Below are 20,571 nucleotides of genomic sequence, written 5' to 3'. Positions count from 1 at the left end.
GAGGCTTCATTCAGAAATTGCACGAGCGAAGGGTCATTACGAGATATGATTCAAACCAGAATATTAGCGCATTGATGGCATGTCATGATTTTTATTTATTTAGAAGTGTAAACATAGTACAAAATCTTCAACATGAGGTACTTTGCTTATTAAAGAGTGAACATCCAAGCAGAAATCCGAGAACGCCGTTTTGTTCAGTCGAAATTGTTGCTCCTCTCACTAAATCACTTAATTCTTGTACTGCTACACTGATGTGCATAATTTAATGACTATCTATCTATCTATCTATCTATCTATCTATCTATCTATCTATCTATCTATCTATCTATCTATCTATCTATCTATCTATCTATCTATCTATCTATCTATCTAAGCTCTTCATCATTGAAAATGTGAAGTAAACAGATACTGTGATAAATAAGCAAGCCACAGTGTTGGGCTGTGTGATTATCACAAAACAAAAGACGGTCCAAAACAAAAGGGGTGCGATCGTTTGAGGCGAGACTGAGCTGCTGAGTGATGGGCTTGCCTGTTGTTATTCTAATTCACCTAGTGTCTCTCTGGCACATACAGACATACACACAGCTCCCAGAGCTCCATCTCAGTTGTATGGATGCACAATTATCCATGGATTAACATACAGGCAAGTTGACATGAACCGCGTCTTCAAATGTTTGCATGTGTCTTCTTCCAGAGGTCATTAAGTTTTCATTTTGCGGCTTTTTTTTTTCTTTCTTTCTGTAGGCTCGTACATCAAAGCCAGCTATTGAAAAGCACATTTTCCCCTGGGCAGAGGCATTGTGTGTATGTGGCAAGAGATTTAACCCTGTGCAATCCTCACAAACGGAGTCCAAAAAAACCTGATTTACATCTCATTCAGAATATGCTAATATGTCTCCAGTTTCCCCAAGCAAACCTCAACAGGAGCACAGCACCCTCACACAATGTTTTCGAAGCATTACACATCATCCCCTGCCTCTCCTGCATTTCTCAAATGGGTTATTATGCAAACATTTTCAAAGGCAGTCTTTAACGCTACTAAAGCAATATTTGCTGTCAATTTGAGAGGAATTGGCTTCTATTACTGTTGTATTTATTTTCATTACTGTATCCAGTGACTGAGCCCCATTTGTCATGCATGATCTGCCTTGTGGTTCTGCATATATTTAACAGTATCGGCCTAAAAGAATCACTAAACAGGTCCTGGTACTCATTTGATTGGGGGGGGCGCATTGGGTGGTTAGGTAAGCGAGCAGAATGGCACCATGCTGATGGTGCTCACTGGAATGGAATGGAATGAAATGTTTTTTTTGTTCCATTTCTATTTTATTCTATTTTAAAATGTTTCATTACAGCTATTCAGTTGTTGTACACAAACACCATGTTTTACCTGTATAGCAATAGTCTAAATTGCTGTGGAGCAAAAAAATGTGTGTTCTCCCAACAACATTGCTGTGCCTTCGTAGAATATAAAGAAAAATCAATGGCTCTCTGAGAGGGGCCTTTTTTTTTCTTATAGCAGTGGAAATTGCATCATTCTCAAGTTTATTATAGTGTTCTTGTGGTTATTAGTCAGTTTTTCTGGCCACTTGAATGATTTTAATCCAAGTCTGAATAATTGAAAAAGAAAAGAAAAAAAAGTCAGCCGACTAATAATGTCCGTTTGAATCTGTATTCTTCTGGTGGAAAGTTCAGTAATAAAAATCTCTACAGTTTCAGTAAAAAGCAAAAATATTACTGTTCAGTTTGAACACATTTAAATAGCTGATTTTAAAATAAATCTTTTGGTCCCTGAAATTAATTTTAAAGTTAAAGGGGGTCCCCGGTTGCAAAAAGTTTGAGAACCCCCAGCGCGGATTATGGGACAGTCCAATGATGAGTGAATGGAAAATATCAGTGAGTCAAACATCCTGTGTAAAACCAGCTAAACCACATTTATGCACAAATTCGTCTTGATGTCGGCCACCATGGCCCCTGAAGGGCTGCGTGTATATTAGCATGGCGACTCTTCTCGGTATTTCTCAGTAACTAGCCCTTGGGATCATCATTTGTCCAAATCCATAAGTACTTGAGTTGATTTGATTATGAGCTCTAATTAGTGCAGATGTCTGTGATTTCTGGGCTTCTTTGTAGTCTCACACTGTAAAGCTGCAGGCAGGGTGAGAGGCGACAGGCTTAGTTTCTCCTGATTGGATTGTTTTCTTCCTATTAGTGTGGGGTTACATGCAGGCTTCCTTTGCCATTACAATGTAGAACCACATAAATGCAGTCATGGGATATCAATAATAGGATAATTAAGTTATTCCACAAAATCAAGTCGTACATGAGCTGATAACCGACGAGGTGCATAATGCCGAGTCGGCTATAAGCCATGTACGACGAGATTGAGCGAGTGGAATAACCGCTTTATTCTATCCACGTTCACTGGATTTTGAGAAGCAGAGCTTTTTAATTTATTTATTTATTTTTGCCAACTCGATAAATGAAAACTTCATACAAAACTAGTGACAAAATAATTTCCGCTTAGAATGTAAATAAACTGGTGAAATGACAGTAGCAATTTGTGTAAAATGCTATAATAATCCTTGAAAAATAAAAAAAAGATACGTTCTTACCATGAAATACCTTTTATTCCATTTTGTGTTTTTTGGGGTTTTGTTTTCGAGTAGAGTTTTTCATCCTTGGTTGATTTCAGCAAAACGCCGCCATTTTGGTTTTTTCCACTCACGGTATATGAGCTGATAGCCTAGTAGTAGAGCAGCCAATCAGAGTGTGCGATTGCTCATATCTATTGAATGTGGATAGAATAATGTATGATAAATAGGCAGACAAGCATACTTTGATATTGGATAAGTGTTTAATTGAAGGATAACAAAGATAAAGCGTATGGTAACATTAAGAGTTGTGGTGTTTTCATTGTTTCCTAATTTTAGAAGAGTATTGAGCAGTTCTGGATGTTTACAGCATTGCTCTTTAGGCCCTGTCCACACGGCAACGGATTCAGGTGAATCTGATAAAATTGTTTATCGTTTCGGCCTGGCGTCCACACGGCACCGGCGTTTTGGGTGCCCCAAAACGAAATCTTTTGAGAACGGGTCCCAGAGTGGAAAAATCTGGCAACGGCACCGTTGCGAAGTCGTCTGGATGAGTAGAACGGATTTGTTTACGATGACGTCACAACCACATGACTGTCAGTGCTTCACGCCGGGTAGAAGTGTAACGAACTCGATGCGAGTTGTCAACAAATCCTATAACTAGTCCAAACACTGCGGAAGCAGTAACCAAAACCGCGCACCGCCCGTGCACTTTCCAAAAACAAAACCAATCCCGCCAGCAAAAATAGGAAAAAAAAAAGGAGCGATCTCACCTCTTCAGATGTTGGTTTAAGTCCGACAATACATTCCTCAAAAAGGGCGTAGAAGAAAGTAATCCATCAACGTGTAGCATTCAATTTATTCCGGACCATTAAAGAATTCTGGAGGATATCAGAATGTTGGCGTACCGGCTTCCATCTACCCCCATTCATTCCTCTTTCCACGTCTTTCGTTTTACGCTACTGATTAATAATCAAAACTTTGTGGCTAATGCTACAGAAGAAGGGGTTTATGCGCATGCGTCTACTACTACTTCTATTGTTCTGGTGTCTCCCATGGGACCGTCTTACAGCGCACCTAGAGGTGTGGCATGTGTATTGCATCGTTTTCAGCAAGCGTTGCGTTGCCATATGGACCTGAAATGTAACTGATCCGTTGCCCATGTGGACACGATATTTTTAAAAAAAAAATCTCGTTGTCATGTGGATGTAGCCTTAGTGTGTACTCTGCTCCTATAAACCTGATTAGCACCATGAAGTGTTTGTTAATATGCTAATGTGTTGAATTAAGTGTGTGTGTGAGAGAGAGAGAGAGAGAGAGAGAGAGCTGTGCCCTTCATTTGCTACTGTCTTATTGTTAAGGATTTTCTCAGCACTATCCAGTGACCTTCTATAATCTAAGATCTCCTAATTTACTACTGCTGACACGGAGCCTGTAGCTGTTTATCCGCACAATACAGGAAGCAGAGCTCCAGTTTAAACGCGCTGACATTAGCACGAGCTACATTTTGTGTTTTCCCTGCCATTATAAGCTACATATCAGTCTGCATTTGTCTATATATGACTGATTGATTATGATGTGGATAGTAGAGGCAGTTTGTAAGGCTCTCTGTGCTGTGCAGCTGAGATTAGTTTTTGAAAGGCGAGAACAGCAGCATTGCAGCACATCGGGCTCTAGTGTTCTGGGACGGTCTGTCCCTGTGACGTAATCCAGTGGGTTCGTTCATTTTTAATCAGAGCTAAAGGCTGTGGCTGGACTGAGCTCATCATATGGTCCACTAAGCATTCAGGTTATTGCTACACTGCCTTTGTACCACCAACACACAGACATTAAATCCGATTACAATTTGTTAGGGTGGATGCAAGATGATTTGTTTATTCATAACATCTTTCTTGCTTTTATGTAATAGCAAGGGCAAGTTTAGCTCTCCCCCTGAGTGAGTCATCACTGTTCGACCCATTTTAGTGAAACCTTCAGGCCTGAGTTCTCCTCCATTCCTCTGTGTATAGAGCCGGTTTTCATTCACACACAGTCTGTTCCTGGAGCAATAGCTGATCTTTTCTCCATTGGTTTTTCCGTGTTTTTTTTGTACCCTTTGTCTTTATAACATTTCAGTATGGAAGCAATTTTGTGCCAAAATGTTCATACAATACTTTTGAAATATCAAACGAAAACGACAAATCAAAATACAAAAAAAGAACAAAGTCAATTTTTTTTAGACTGGCAAACATATTATTCGTGTAATCGTGCAAAATATCAGTCTATTCCTCTTCAGAACCCTTTTATTTTTGTTCCGCGTCTTTCTCAGTTTTGCTTGACGTAATTTATTTTGGTTGCGATTCCAGCTTTCTCGTTTGCGCTCCCTGACTTTTTGCTTGCAGTTTTGGCACAAACTTGACGTGTGGGTGGGCTGTCCAGGAGTGCGTTCCCATTGGCTAACTTGTGTTTGACTGACAGCTACACTCAGCCATTCCCTACTCGGATTCTGGCGGACTGTTTGACGAGTGACCGATCCATTGACGGTAAACAAGGATCGAGTGGACTTCAGTGGCGACTATGATACTGAATTAATTCATAGTCGCCACTGAAGTCCACTCGATCCTTGTTTACCATCAATGGATCGGTCACTCGTCAAACAGTCCGCCAGAATCCGAGTAGGGAATGGCTGAGCGTAGCTGTCAGTCAAACACAAGTTAGCCAATGGGAACGCACTCCTGGACAGCCCACCCACACGTCAAGTTTGTGCCAAAACTGCAAGCAAAAAGTCAGGGAGCGCAAACGAGAAAGCTGGAATCGCAACCAAAATAAATTACGTCAAGCAAAACTGAGAAAGACGCGGAACAAAAATAAAAGGGTTCTGAAGAGGAATAGACTGATATTTTGCACGATTACACGAATAATATGTTTGCCAGTCTAAAAAAAATTGACTTTGTTCTTTTTTTGTATTTTGATTTGTCGTTTTCGTTTGATATTTCAAAAGTATTGTATGAACATTTTGGCACAAAATTGCTTCCATATTTCAATGGCATATTCTGAACATTTTTGGTTTAATCTTCAGTTTATTTTACGTTTCAGAAGCTAGAAAGACAGTGTTATGTAGTGAAACCTGTCTCCATGTTTACAAGTTTGCGATATTGACTTGTGATTTTTTTTTTCTTCCAGAATCTAAATCTGTTTCTTTTAAAATCTAAAATCATGACACAATTTGCAGAAGTCCAGAAAGCTAGCTCACATATATACCCTTCTGCCACCATATACTCAACTCAGCTTTGTCATTCCTCTATGTACATGGTATACAGAAGAACAAAATGTTGTTTTCTTACAGAACAAGGTGCAAAGATGGTGCAAACAACAAATATTCAAGATATACCATCCACATGCCTGCCCACACAGTTTCATCCTATTTCCACTTGACAGCTGCTTAAGCATTTGTGATTCTCTCATTAGCTCCTCTCCTCTTTCTTATTCTCACTATAATAAAGGACAGAATTGGGTAATCCCAGGCTCATTATACCCCTGCTCCGAAGGGGGGGTATACTGGTTTATCTCCGTCTGTCCGAAACACCCTTTTTCTCAGCAATCACAAATCATAGCCACTTGGTACCAAACTTCAGCTTGGGGTTCTATACTGTGGATACCATTTTCAGGTCTGTCGCACATCGACTTCCTGTTTACCAACTGAATGTATTTATGAAACATGTAGCATGGATTTACAAAATTTTCGTAACGCTTCTCAGCAACTACAAATTACAACTGCTTGATTCATAATACGTGTCCTATTGCTTGCATTCTGATATAAGTGAGAGTGCGGGTACACGTAAGTGAGCAGTAGATCTTGTTTATTCAGTGTCCTGTTGTCTCGTCAGTATATTCCACACAGCGTTATTCTTCACAGCTCTGTGGATTTCATGATGTGAAACTGAACAGTTTATGCTGCTGAACATATATAGATTATATACAGTTTGTAGATGGCATTGTTGGTTCTGGAAGGTTTGATACTATAGCTACTGTTTTTGAAACTCTTGTTTAGCCGTATTTCCCTGGAGCATGATGAAGCTGCCATATGAAATATCACCACTCCTTTTACTTTGTTCCCTCAATTTTTTTTCTTCACACCATTGTTATTCCAAGCTGCATAGAACAAACTATAAATGTGTGCGTTGTTATGGGAGCGAAGGCCAAGTGTGATGTGAAGACAGAAGTGGAAGTTGAGGTGTCTAAAACAAGCCAATATCATTGTAGTCTGCATGAGCTCTATTGTCATGTCTTTTTTGTGGTGATTGCCATCTTAGTTAGTTCAAGGTTAGACAGTTGGGCGTGCTGTTTGTGGGTTTATTATGCTAATATCTGATTGTAATAACCTTTTTTTCCCCAACAGATCTCTGCTCTGTGGATACCCATCATACATTATAAATCATTCTACTGATGTCCTGGTGCTTTCCAGCTGCAGCTTATATGTGCTCTGAAATCACTTGTTTCTTCTAAACAGCCCTGTTTCTAAAGTTTGACAGAATCAGGGAACCCCTCCTGCGCCAATAATTTGTTACGCTTGCAAAATCCTTGCAAACAGCCCAATATACAAAATATATTGTTGCAGATGAATTGGGTGTGAGTACATCCAAATACACCAGGAAGACTGTCCTCATTTTTAAAAAAAAACTTAGATTACATGTTGACTTCTTTCTTTCTTGTCTTGCAGGATGAAAATAGGCCAAAATACTACGGTCGAGAGTGAGTTTCAGGACCATTTTTCTAGTTTTGATATCTGTATGTCATTAAGTGACTAGAAATAAGGTTATGCATGCATCTTCAAGTTCAAGTTGATTCAAATTTTAGCTATACAAGTACAATAAATTACGCACCCGCATATAGCTAAATAGCTAGTCTAGGCGGGTTTGTAAATGCATACATCTTTTTCACTCAGGTACCATGGCATGATCTCCAGAGAGGAGGCGGATCAGCTGCTGAGTGTGGCAGAAGGAAGTTACCTCATAAGAGAGAGCCAGAGACAACCGGGCACTTACACCTTAGCTTTACGGTCTGTGATCTTCCACCTTCAGTATAATTGTTCTTTATTTTATACCTGTATTCTTTACTGAGCTTCATTTTTTTTTCTTTTATAACCTTTTCTCTCTTCATGGCTTTACCTTGAACCTGAATTATCTAAGCCTATTTAAAGCTTCCTGGCTGCAGTCTTGAGGGGGAAAGTGTTACTGCGGTCCCAGCCATCTAATTCCGTCCCGTGTACTGTGTTAAATTTGGCTGATGTAATGACCCGTGTGGATGACTTTTCTTTAATCATTAGCACACATCAGATCTCGGGATATTAGTATGCCTTAGGTCAGGGGCGGGCAATTATTTTTTTCCGTGGGGCCACATGAGAAACAGAAAATTTTGTGGAGGGCCGGACCAAAAGGCTGAACTAAATTCTGCATAATATTAATTGTATTTCTTTATATAAAGCAGTAAATAACATTGTTTTTACAAGCTGCTAAGACTGGTAAAGAAAAAAAACAAAAAATGTCATTTATTCAATCAAATTTCCCAAAACAATGGTTAACAAAATGTGAACGTTTGTACCCTTTTTTTTTTCAGTCACATTCACCCCAAAACACAATAGACACATCACAATATTGTCTTTCTACTCCAAATATCAAGCAAGATACATCATATTATAATCATGATGCCCACATTTGCAGTCTAATCACTTCATTTGGTGTTTTTCGGATCTGCTCTGCGCAAACTAAACACACGGCTTCATCTCTGACTTCAGTAAATAAATACTTAGCAGTCCATATTTTGTTGAAAGCCCTGCATTCGGCATCTACCTTTCTTCTTTTTGCGGACATTTTGGGAGCTAAAGTCTTCTTGTCACCTGCTCGCAACAACGTCGATTCGGTGTAGGTATCAGATCTACAGATCGGCTTGGGCTCTGGCGCCTGCTGGTGACGTCACACTATGTGATTGGCTGGACCGTTTGAAGGATGACGTACAAGTTTGTGGTTGGTCTGGACAAATTACGGAAGTAGTTATCGTGGGATTAGGTTTCGTGAGATTTCATGTTGCGCGCATTGCGTTTTTGTTGAACACAACTTCAAAATAAAAGCAATGCACATTCAGTCCATGCATGGGGTAAAATTAGAAAATACGTTTTTGTAATTTCTAATTAACCTTACGCGGGCCGGTCAGAATGAACCAAAGGGCCGGATGCGGCCCGCAGGCCGTAAAATGCCCAGGTCTGCCTTAGGTTGTACAGTCCACATTCTGAGCCATAGTATAGAGACAAAAGTATTAATGTATGCAGTCCTAAAGCCCTGCCAAGTTATTTTCATTATTAGCTTCTTACCGTTATCTATAGGGGGCCTTTAACATGATATCATCGTAAATGGATTTGTTAACATGGCCTTATTGCCGGGCAAGCTTTGTGTTTGACGACAAGCGGCACAAAATTTGTATGTGAGTGATTGTAAACCCGGTTTAGTAAACATCTACTGATAAACTTGTAGAAGTTACATCTAAAAAAACAATTCCAGAGACCTGTAACGCTTTTGGATATAATAAGACGTGCACATAACCCTGGTTTAAAGGTGCTGACTGTAAAGTCATCTGAAATAAAAAAAAAATAAATTTAGTGTGCATGACATTTTCCTGTGTCTCGCAAGAACAATATTATGCAGATGAGGTGATCATTTTCATGTGCCGAGGGCCGCTTTTCTCCGTTTTGGAACCGAATAGCCTACCTCTTGAGGTAAACAGTATGGCCCTACGGAAATGGCCAAACGCAAGGAGCTTGAACTAATTAGCATAACTATGGAACTGCGTCGCACCAAGATGGTGACGCAAGGAAAACATTGTGATTCTGCATCGACCTTAGAGAATTTTGAGTCGCAGGTATGTAATTTGTGGTTGACATTCGCGAATAGATCCTCCTCTGCATTCGACTCCTCTGAAACAGAGGAATAAATAAATTTGTGGGTAAATGATATAGCTCTGTCATGCCTGCATATTTCAGCTTTTGGCTGTAACATGATATGCTGGTATAAAATAAATTTTTAATCATTTTAGAGAGATTGTACTGACTGCAGTCGTCTTGATTTTCATTGTTAACCGTCATGGCAATGTTTCTTTCTTTGCCCGGCAATATGGCGGATGCTGCATGATGAACAAAAATCTGTGACATCAGTAAAAGGCCCCTGTAGCATATCTGGAGAATTTATGACAAAATGCAAAAGAAACAACCTTTTTTTTTTTTAAGTTTGGAAATTTCTGAATTAATTTCTTTCTGCCATTTTCTTCTGTGGATATTTGGTAAATGTGACGTCAAGCCTACCACAGTATCAGTCGGAATCAGCCATGTGCTTTCATCAGCCCCCCTCTTATCCCAAACACTGAAACTAAAGTGCTCACTCAGCCTCTTTTGGGCCTGAGCATCAGCAAAGCTGCAACTAAATTATTATTTTTAAGCATTTCAATATACTATTTAAGCATAGTATTTTGTGCAACAATGTTTAGTTCTACCTAAGTCTTTTCTTAACGGTGAAAGAAATGAGAATTTGCAGACTGATTGTACTAGAAATAATCATGATCTACCTATGGCTTCAGCATGGCAAGCAAATACCATAAATTCTGTTATAGCGGAGTTAACCTGCTCTTTCCAAGCATTAATGGCAAAAAAGCCCATAAATGGTTAATTATCCTCTCTCTCTGGTGTGTGGCGGTCACAGTAGGCAGTTAAATGAGTTGTCATTATAACTTATTTTCAGTAATTTTATTAAGCCAGTTGCCATGTGCATGATGTAGGTTGAAGTTGCCATGTGCATGCCCTGTTGATCAGTATAGGTTTTTAATGTTGCTGGAAAGGAGAAAGTAGCAGTGAAGTGTGCACAAGCTCTAATATTGCCAGCAAGCAGAAATGAGGACGTTTTTTGTAGCTGTTAGTTCTAATTAAATAATATTTAGGGATGGTATAATAGTATAATAGGGAATGTGTAATGACAACCTTTTAAAAGTGTGACATAAATTAGAGAAACAGTGCATTAAATTTATAGCTGGAAAAGTAAATAATGTACCACTGGTCTATTGTTCTCCATAACCCCTACAGCACGGTGGTGTAGTGGTTAGCACGGTCACCTCACAGCAAGAAGGTTCCGGGTTCAAACCCAGCAGCCGGCGAGGGCCTTTCTGCGTGGGGTTTGCATGTTCTCCCCATGTCTGCGTGGGTTTCCTTCGGGTGCTCCGGTTTCCCCCACAGTCCAAAGACATGCAGTTAGGTTAACGTGGGGCGGCCTTGGGCTGAAGTGCCCTTGAGCAAGGTACCCGACCCCTGACTGCTCCCTGGGCGCTTTGTGTGGCTGCCCACTGCTCTCTGTGTGTGTGTGTGTGTGTGTGTGTGTGTGTTCGTTCACTGCTTCAGATGGGTTAAATGCAGAGGATGAATTTCACTGTGCTTGAAGTGTGCATGTGACAAAGGTTTCTTCTTCTTTTACAGCTAGCTTAGTGGTGCCTATTTGCAATAAACAATGCAAAACAAACAAAAAATTTGTCTCGCCTGCGTAGCAGTTTTGCGAGACATAGCGGTCACTTTTCCGGATGTCTGTCTGTCTAAAAACTTTGACGTTTTCAAATATCTCCAGAAGTAAAGGTGATCCTGTGCCTATACTGCATATGCATATTCGCCATGTGGAGGGCTTCTCCCCCAGGGGTGAATTTTACATTTTTGACCTATGATGATAAATTTGACAAAAAACTTTTATTTTCAAATATCTCCAAAAGTAAAGGTGATCCTGTGCCCATAGCATTTTAACATCCACCCTAAAGAGGCCTCCCCCAGGTTTGTTTTTTTTTTTTAATGTAAACTTTGAGCTTTTGTTCTAATGCAATGTGAAATTGTTTGCTTGCTTCTGAGCAGGTGAGACTTTGCTGTGCTTCTGGTTTTTAAATTTAACTCGCCCTCATATTTCTTCAATCTACCACTGGTAAATGCTTATTTAATGGCATCTTTGTACCATAAAGTGGTGTGTGTGTGTGTGTGTGTGTGTGTGTGTGTGTGTGTGTGTGTGTGTGTGTGTGTGTGTGTTTTAAAAGCATTAGAAATCATGTTGCCAGGGGCTTTCAGCTTTATTGTGTTGTGCAGTGGGCCACACTAAAGGATGCAATGTGGGGATGGTCACTGATTTATGTACAGATTTGTTTGATTTGGTATTAGTAAATCAGTTATCCTAGTTTATCATATATCTCAGCTAATATTTCTAACACTGGTTTTCTCTCTGAGGTTTCTTTTTGTGTGTGTGTGTGTGTGTGTGTAAGATAGGAGCTTTTTTTTTTTTTTTGGGAGTTAATGGAATGCAAAATAAAGAGGATTATCTTTTTTTAATTTGGGCTGGGATGTCATCTGCTTTGTGTAAATTCCCAGATTTTGCGGACTCTGGTTACAGATGATGCCTTTATAATAAAAGGGTTATAGTTGGCCGGTTTAACATTAACAGGATTAGGCAAAGGGTCTGCTGAGCAAAAGCTTTCGCCCCTTAATGTGCTCTCTCTACAAATGGTGTGTGGTATATGATGTGTGTTTATATACAATAGTGCTTGAAAGTTCATGAACCCTTTAGAATTTTCTAGATTTCTGCATAAATATGACCTAAAAATCATCAGATTTTTCACATAAGTCCTAAAAGTAGATAAAGAGATCCCAATTAAACAAATGAGACAAAAAATACTTGGTCATTTATTTATTAAGAAAAGTGATCCAATATTAAATATCTGTGAGTGATGGTTTGTGAACCTTTTGCTTTCAGTATCTGGTGTGTGACCCTCTTGTGCAGCAATAACTGTAACTTAATGTTTCCAGTAACTGTTGATCAGTCCTGCACATTGGCTTGGAGGAATTTTAGCCCATTCCTTTGTACAAAACAACTTCACCTCTGGGATGTTGGTAGGTTGGTAGCACCATTAGGATTAATTACCGTACACCTGTTCCTGATTAGTGCACAATCATGACACATATTATATGATCATGGCACATCATAAGGATTCTCAGTAACACACAGACTTTGCGAAGTATACGCTCTGTACCTTGCATCTGATGTTACCAAGCCTTGTATTTTGTATCACTTTTCTGGTTTTGATCCTGTTTGTGTTTTTGGACTCCGAGTATTGTATTACATCTGATATCCTGTCTGTGCCTCACTCAACCACTGCCTGTTATCTGACTCTGCCTTTGTCTCCGTTTTGGATCTGTTTGCTAGCGTACTTTCAATGGAAGAAGAAGAAACCTTTGTCACAGGCACACTTCAAGCACAGTGAAATTCATCCTCTGCATTTAACCCATCTGAAGCAGTGAACACACACACACAGCAGTGGGCAGCCACACCGGAGTGCCTGGGGAGCAGTCAGGGGTCAGGTACCTTGCTCAAGGGCACTTCAGCCCAAGGCCGCCCCACATTAGCCTTTGGACTGTGGGGGAAACCGGAGCACGCGGAGGAAACCTACGCAGACATGGGGAGAACATGCAAACTCCGCACAGAAAGGCCCTCGCCGGCCGCTGGGTTTGAACCCGGAACCTTCTTGCTGTGAGGCAACTGTGCTAACCACTACACCACCGTGCCACCCACATGAATCACGTGAATAAAACTCATGTGATTACATCCATCTATCGCCCTTATATGACAGAAACTGTCAACTGTCCAACAAGCTAGTGGACTAATAACTCTCTTTTAATTACTAATTTTATATGAAACTGGTGAATATTTTCTATAAAATGCGTTTTTGAAAATAATCCCATGTTTAAAAAAATAAATAAACGCTAGATAAAAACCCATCTATCTTTTGTAAATAAAGAAAAAAAATTAGTTGTCCGGTGGTCAAGTGTTTGAGAGACATTGTCTTGCACTTACAATCGGGTTCCCTGTGGTGATTCACCTACATCATTTGTACAGATATGAAAGGCATCAAAAATCAGGTCAATGCGTTACTATATTCCCTTAAGTATGGAGCTCCGCTATGAACTGCTCACACAGCATTTCTATTGGATTAAGGTTAGGACTTTGACTTGGCCATTCCAAAACATTTTATTTTATTCTTCTTTAACCATTCTTTGGTAGAACGACTTGTGTGCTGAGGGTTGTTGTCTTGCTGCATGACCCACCTTCTCTTGAGATTCAGTTCATGGACAGATGTCCTGACATTTTCCTTTAGAATTCACTGAAATAATTCATTGTTCCATCAAGCTGTTCTGAAACGGGTGCAGCAAAACGGGCCCAAGCCATGATACTACCACCACCATGTTTCACAAATGGGATTAGGTTTTTGTTCTGGAATGCAGTATTTTCTTTCTCCAAACATAACACTTCTCATTTAAACCAAAAAGTTCTGTTTTGGTCTTGTACATCCACAAATTTTTCCAGTAGTCTTTTGGCTTGTCCACGTGATCTTTAGCAAACTGTAGTTGGACAGCTGTGTTCTTTTTGGAGAGCAGTGGTTTTCTCCTTGCAGCCCTGCCATGCATATCATTTTGTTGTTCAGTGTTCTCCTGATGGTGGACTCTGAACATCTAGCATTAGCCAGTGTAAGAGATGCTTTTAATTGCTTAGAAGTTGCCCTGGGTTCCTTTGTGACATCGCAGACTATTGCACGCCTTGCTGTTGGAGTGATCTTTGTTGGTTGTCCTCTCCTGGGGAAAGTAGCAGTGATCTTGAATTTCTTTCAGGTCTCACTGTGGATTGATGGAGTCCAAACTCTTTAGACATTGTTTTGTGACCTTTTCCAGACTAATGAACATCAACTCCAATCTCAGAAATCTCCTTTGTTTGTGCAGTGATGCACTTCTACAAGGATGTGTTGTGAAGCTCAGACATTGATGGATCCCTGTTCTTTAAATAAACCAGGGCCCTCACTCGCACCTGATTTGTGGTCTCACTGATGAAAAACACCCAACTCTAATTTCACCTTCAAATTAAGTGCTAATCTTAAAGGTTGACATACTTTTGTCATTCACTGATGTCATTTTGGGTCATTTCCTCTATAAACAAATGATTGAGTATAATATATTTGTTTAATTGGGTTCTCTTTATCTACTTTTAGGACTTAAAACATCAGATTTTCAGACATTTATGCAGGAATATAGAAAATGCTAAAGGGTTCACAAACTTTCAAGCCCCACTGTATGTTTTGTCTTCATAACCAAGGACCATTCAATACAGCCAAATCAGTTAGAAGTGATATTGCTGTTGTAAACGTCCATGGCAGTGAGTTATTGCTTGCAAAAATTGATTCGTAGTAGAAACCAGCGATGGAAAAACCTTTCAATTTTTGCTGATGATAAGCAAAAATAATTGAAGAGTTCTCTAAACTTAAGCTAAAAAGGCAAACCATACTAGAATACCCCTGAAAATTGATATCTAAACATGTACTACACCTTGAATAGTTTTTATTAACATGTTATGGCATTAGATCCTCATCAGTTAATTACATTAGCGCCAGTGTGTCTGTGGAGATCAATAGAGTATTGCTTTTCTCCAGATAGGAAGCCGGAAACAAGATCTAGTGCAAAATTTTGTTTGGAGATAAAAAAAAAAAAACCTCCCTGCAGTCCTTTATTCCTTTGTGCGTCAAATATCCCTCTCACTGGGACTATAACTGACCTCACACAGGAAAGACAGCTGGAAGCCAGAAGCAGCCAGATTATATTAGAACTCGGCATATTATATTAGAACTCGGCATATCGGACGCTCACTGGCCGTGCTGTGAAAATTGTGCATGCAGACGCTCATCTAAGTTTCCAAATCTGTCATTGCTTAACTCTTGAATATTTTCCATCATGAATACCATCATTAAAAAGCTTATCTCTGCTTTCCAAAGAAATTTATCTTAAGATCTGTTCGGTACTTTAGGAGTAACGGCAGGTTGAAGTTGATGCAACAGAGTAAAAACTCTGCTCGTGTGATGTCGGGGAAACTGCTGGTGCTTTTTGAGTCACGGGAAAGTGGTCAGGCGCTCTCTCTCTCTCTCTCTCTCTCTCTCTCTCTCTCTCTCTCTCTCTCTCTCCTGATCGGTTTCCAGCTGGATTTCTCATGAATATCAATCAAAGAACTTTTATAGGGACGTTCTCTCGCTCTCACTGTTTCTGATGTACTCAAATTTTTCGTCTGCTATGATGTTACACTTCACAGGAGACTTTAAAGTGAGTTTTCATAGCTTTACCTACTTATTTTTTCAAATAAAACTGATTTCATGTAAATAAATAGCTATTTTAGAATATAACTGTTTTTGTTTTGTTTTGGATGAAAATATTGAGATCTTAGTGGTCGGAATATTTTAAAAAACCAGAAATCAGAAATGTGTGTGTCAATTTCAGTTCAATTAAATGTCATTGTTTATTGGATGTGACTTGCACAGTTTTTTCAAGGTTCGCCTTGAAAGCTGTGAATATTATCATTTATATTCTTTAATATAAACACTAGTAGGCCCTCCTTTTGAGAGAAACAAAGGTCTACAGAGTACAGAGGGGGATTAGAAATAATCTTTTATTACTTTATCGAGTGTACCAATTTAACATTTTAACCTAATTAGCATAATTAATACTAATTAAATACTAATTTGCAGAAATTTTTGCTAATTTTTCCAACTTTGTGTTCAGTATACAACCATCTATGTGCCTGCCAATTTCCATGTAAATATCTTGGAAAAATAAAGTTATTAAGAAAAAACATTTGATCTCATTCTTTAATGAGGCCCATTTTGGACCATGTTATCCTCATATACAGAATATTACGGCAGTTTTCTAAAAAATTAAGCCATTTTTCAATCTTTGATTTGTAATATCTCAAGAACAGATAAACATATTTTAATTATGTAAAAAGTATGATGTTCTGTATTCAATTCCGAATTCACAGAGAGCAGTTTCAAGCAATTTGGATTGAATTTTAATTTTCACTTGATATGTCTATTAGAACACTGAATACTGTATTGAGTAGTGCTTTGTTTAACATAAATTTAGCATCTAATAACATATACAGTGCTGTACAGAAGTCTTGGGTACATGCAAAGAAATGCCGTAGAGCAAAGATGCCCTCAAAGATTATGAAATTAAATGTTTCTAGGTTTAAAAAAATACTATAAACAGCAATAACGGTAATAAATGAAAGTCAGTATTTGGTGTGAGACGACCCTTTACTTAAAATAAAAAAAAAATGTTAAGAATGGTTGTCTCTGGTACAGTGTGTACAGTTTTTTTTTATAAGGAAATGAGCTGTAGGTTTTACTGAGCATCTTACAGAACCTGCCACAGTTCTTCTGGACACTTTGACTGTCACACTTGCGTCTTAATTTTGCAGCAAAACCCAGTAGCCTTCATTTTATATTTATTTATATATATATTTATATATATATATATATATATATATATATATATATATATATATATATATATATATATATATATATATAAAAATTTTTTTTTTTTTTGTCTGTGAAGTCGTCTCTTCTTTGTAATATGCTGCTTTCTTTACAGGCATTTTTCTGTAACATTTGAATTTTGTTCTAGAAAACTAATGTTTGGAAATCTAACATTTTGTACTGACTTGATAATGTTAAAGTTTGTGTGAAATAAAGGGCGGCTGAGGCATTTACACAGTACTGTACATATACATGCAAAGCTCAGATTAACTGTTGTACTGGATACAGCATCACAGCAGTATTGTGATATTGTTGGTATCAGTAATGTAACAATACCTGAACTTAGTTTTTCATAATATGCTTCCACTATTTGTTTGCTGGTAAATTGTTATAATATTGTGTTTCTATATTATAGTGTAATTCCTTTTTTTTTTTCTTCTAGTTGGATGGCATCATTATTTTTCTGTAGCATGAGGCATTTACTTTTCCTCTGCCAACTTTGTTGGAGGAGGTTGTGTGTTCACCTCCATTTGTTCCCAACGTAACTCAGAGTAGTGAATGGATTTTGATAATTTTGCGGAAAAGTGGGCCATGGGCCAAGAAGCAATTGAATAGTTTTGATGCAAATCTGAATTTGTGGTTTGACGGAGGTGTACACTGTACAGAGTGCCCTTCCAGTTTGTATTTGTGGTTGTAATATTGTAGTTATAGTTTAATTAACAATATATAAAGTGAAACACACTATGTATAACATAATAACTAACTTTGTTCTAACGTTCTAATTTAATCTGTTGATCAAAATGAGTATACTCTTGTCTTTGCCTCATTAATATTTAATTACCTGATCAGTTTCACTTAATGACACTGACTGCATGTTGAATGTAAGTTGAGGCTAATGTATAATTTATCTTTAGGAAGTTATGCCTCTCCCCTTCTGCTAATATCACTGCTGTGATAGAAAATATCTTTAGTTGAAGAAGGTAATATCAATCACTGCTGAGTGAATGGAAAAGGAAAAGATTTGCAAGCATGTGTGAAGTTTCTCTGTCTTTTATCTCTACGTTATAACCCAGGTTTGTTTGTTTGTTTGTTTGTTTGTTTGTTTGTTTGTTTGTTTATTTATTTACTTACTTACTTACTTACTTACTTAGTTTTTGTGTTGTGTGTTGTTGAAAGGCTGACTGCTCCTAATCTACTTATTGATCTAAGAACTGGCTCCGTCATGGCCACTAAGTGCTTTAGTTCTGAAAGATGATCAGGCGTGTGTGTGTGTGTGTGTGTGTGTGTGTGTGTGTGTGTGTGTGTGTGTGTGTGTGCGTGCGTGCGTGCTAAGGATTCTTGTTTTCCCATCAGATCTTCTCACAGCAGTGGGGTAAAGTGCTCAGGTTCACTAGACGGTCATATTTCTAGTGGTCAGTGACTGTTTAGCTAGAGAGCATTTTCCCCCTTGCCATTATTCATTTTCTTTCTCACACACACACACACACACACACACACACACACGTACATCATTTAGCTTTCTTCCTCTCTTATTGGTTTTTCCACCAGCACTTATTTTTTTCCCCCTTCTTTCTCCATTCCCCCCCAATCAGCTTCGGGAACCAGACCCGCAATTTCCGCCTCTATTACGATGGAAAGCACTTTGTGGGAGAGAAACGGTTTGAGTCAATCCACGACTTGGTCACAGACGGCCTGATCACACTCTACATCGAGACCAAAGCAGCTGAGTACATCTCTAAGATGACCATTAACCCCATTTATGAGCACGTGGGATACACCACGCTGAACCGCGAGCCAGCACTGAAGAAACCTGCACCCGTCAGCACAGACGCACCTGACTGGAAGGAGCCACCCGGGGAGGAAAGCGGCCTGGAAGAGAGGGTAAGTCTGTCGTTATCTCTCATCTGTATTTTCTGGGTTTTAGTAAAAGATTGAACTGTTTTGTTTTGAAGGAACATGGAAATTAATAAACTTGTGATTTCTTTGCGTGAACACACATTAGAAGATAGGAGCTTGCGTGCTGTAGAGCACCTGTTCCTGTTTGCTTTTAAATTGGTATCAATGAAATATGGGGGTGGACAAATCTAAAATCCATTTCCTAGCCAACTTTTTGGCCACCCAGAAACCTAACTGACTGAACTAATAGAGCGATAGCTAATGTAACATAATGTTATGCCTTAGTCAGCTAGTTAAGCGCATTTAATACAGAGTGAGGGGAAATGTACGAATATATGAAAGCAGTGACTGTGTATGCATAGTCCTTATCCTCTCCTGATAAATGTTTTGCTGGAGCACCCTTGACAAAAAGATTGTTGGAGAACATTTCAGCTGTCGGCTCTGCTGTTCTTTTCATGCATCACAGACACAAACTCGACTTAAACCCGCTTAATATATAAATTTGTAATATAGTCATATGTTCAGCTTCAAGGTGACATATAGTGCACAGAGTTCTTGCGAGGGAGTTTCAGATTTGCATTACTCTTTATTTTGCTGGATTTAGTCTGATTCTGTTACCTGTACACACCAGTTTAATCGACCTAGAAATAATACTTCCATCATCAGTCAAATTGTGCTTCGGCTGATGCGTGTAGTGCAGCAGGAGGTGTTGCATTGAGATGAGTTACAAGATTGTGGAGCACGTTACATTTAAACATGCATGCACCAGCCACTTTATTCAGAGCAGCTTGGTAGTTGAAGATTGGAAAAACGTTGCCTGGTCCAATCATCTTCAAAACTCTCCAGTTTCAGTGAACATGTGCTCACTTTAGCCTCAGATTCCTGTTCTTAGCTGACAGGAGTGGAAACTAATGTGGTCTTCTGCTGTTGTAGATCATCTGCCTCAGGGTTTGATGTATTGTTCATTCTGAGATGCTTTCCTGCGCGCCACGGTTGTACAGAGTTATTTGAGTTACGATATTTTCTCGTCAGCTCAGACTAGTTTGGCTGTTCTCTGAACTCTCTCATCAGCAGGGTACGTTTGTTTTTCAGTCCATTCATTGTAAACTCTAGAAACTCTGTTGTGCATAAAAGTCCTAGATCTGCACTTTCAAAAATATTGGACGCGGCCAACAACCATGCCATAATAACTGCGTGAATGAGCAGGTGTACATGTGTTCCTAGTAAATTGGCTAGTGAGTACACATACAGTGGTGCTTGAAAGTTTGTGAATCCTTTAGAATTTTCTATATTTCTGCATAAATATGACCGAAAACATCAGATTTTCACACAAGTCCTAAAAGTAGATCAAGAGAACCCAGTTAAACAAATGAGACAAAAATATTATACTTGGTCATTTATTTATTGAGGAAAATGATCCAATATTGCATATCTGTGAGTGGCAAAAGTATGTGAACCTTTGCTTTCAGTATCTGGTGTGACCCCCTTGTGCAGCAATAACTGCAACTAAACATTTCCGGTAACTGTTGATCAGTCCTGCACACCAGCTTGGAGGAATTTTAGCCCGTTCCTCCGTACAGAACAGCTTCAACTCTGGGATGTTGGTGGGTTTCCTCACATGAACTGCTCGCTTTGGGTCCTTCCACGACAATTCAATTGGATTAAGGTCAGGACTTTGACTTGGCCATTC

At 39.0% G+C, this 20,571-nt stretch overlaps 1 protein-coding gene across 1 annotated transcript in view; it reads left to right on the top strand.

Annotated features, from left to right (window-relative positions):
* chn1 (chimerin 1) overlaps positions 1–20,571 on the top strand; it is a 91,345-nt gene that overhangs the window by 27,991 nt on the left and 42,783 nt on the right. The window contains exons 4-6 of the mRNA XM_060930036.1: positions 7,294–7,325; positions 7,519–7,632; positions 18,578–18,866. Coding sequence (XP_060786019.1) covers positions 7,294–7,325; positions 7,519–7,632; positions 18,578–18,866 — 435 coding nt within the window. The remainder of the gene's footprint in view (positions 1–7,293; positions 7,326–7,518; positions 7,633–18,577; positions 18,867–20,571) is intronic.

Source organism: Neoarius graeffei, chromosome 9 (assembly GCF_027579695.1).
Source record: "Neoarius graeffei isolate fNeoGra1 chromosome 9, fNeoGra1.pri, whole genome shotgun sequence".
Lineage (NCBI taxonomy): Eukaryota > Metazoa > Chordata > Actinopteri > Siluriformes > Ariidae > Neoarius > Neoarius graeffei.
Note: the sequence above shows the minus strand (reverse complement) of the source record. Positions and strands in the feature narration are given on the sequence as shown.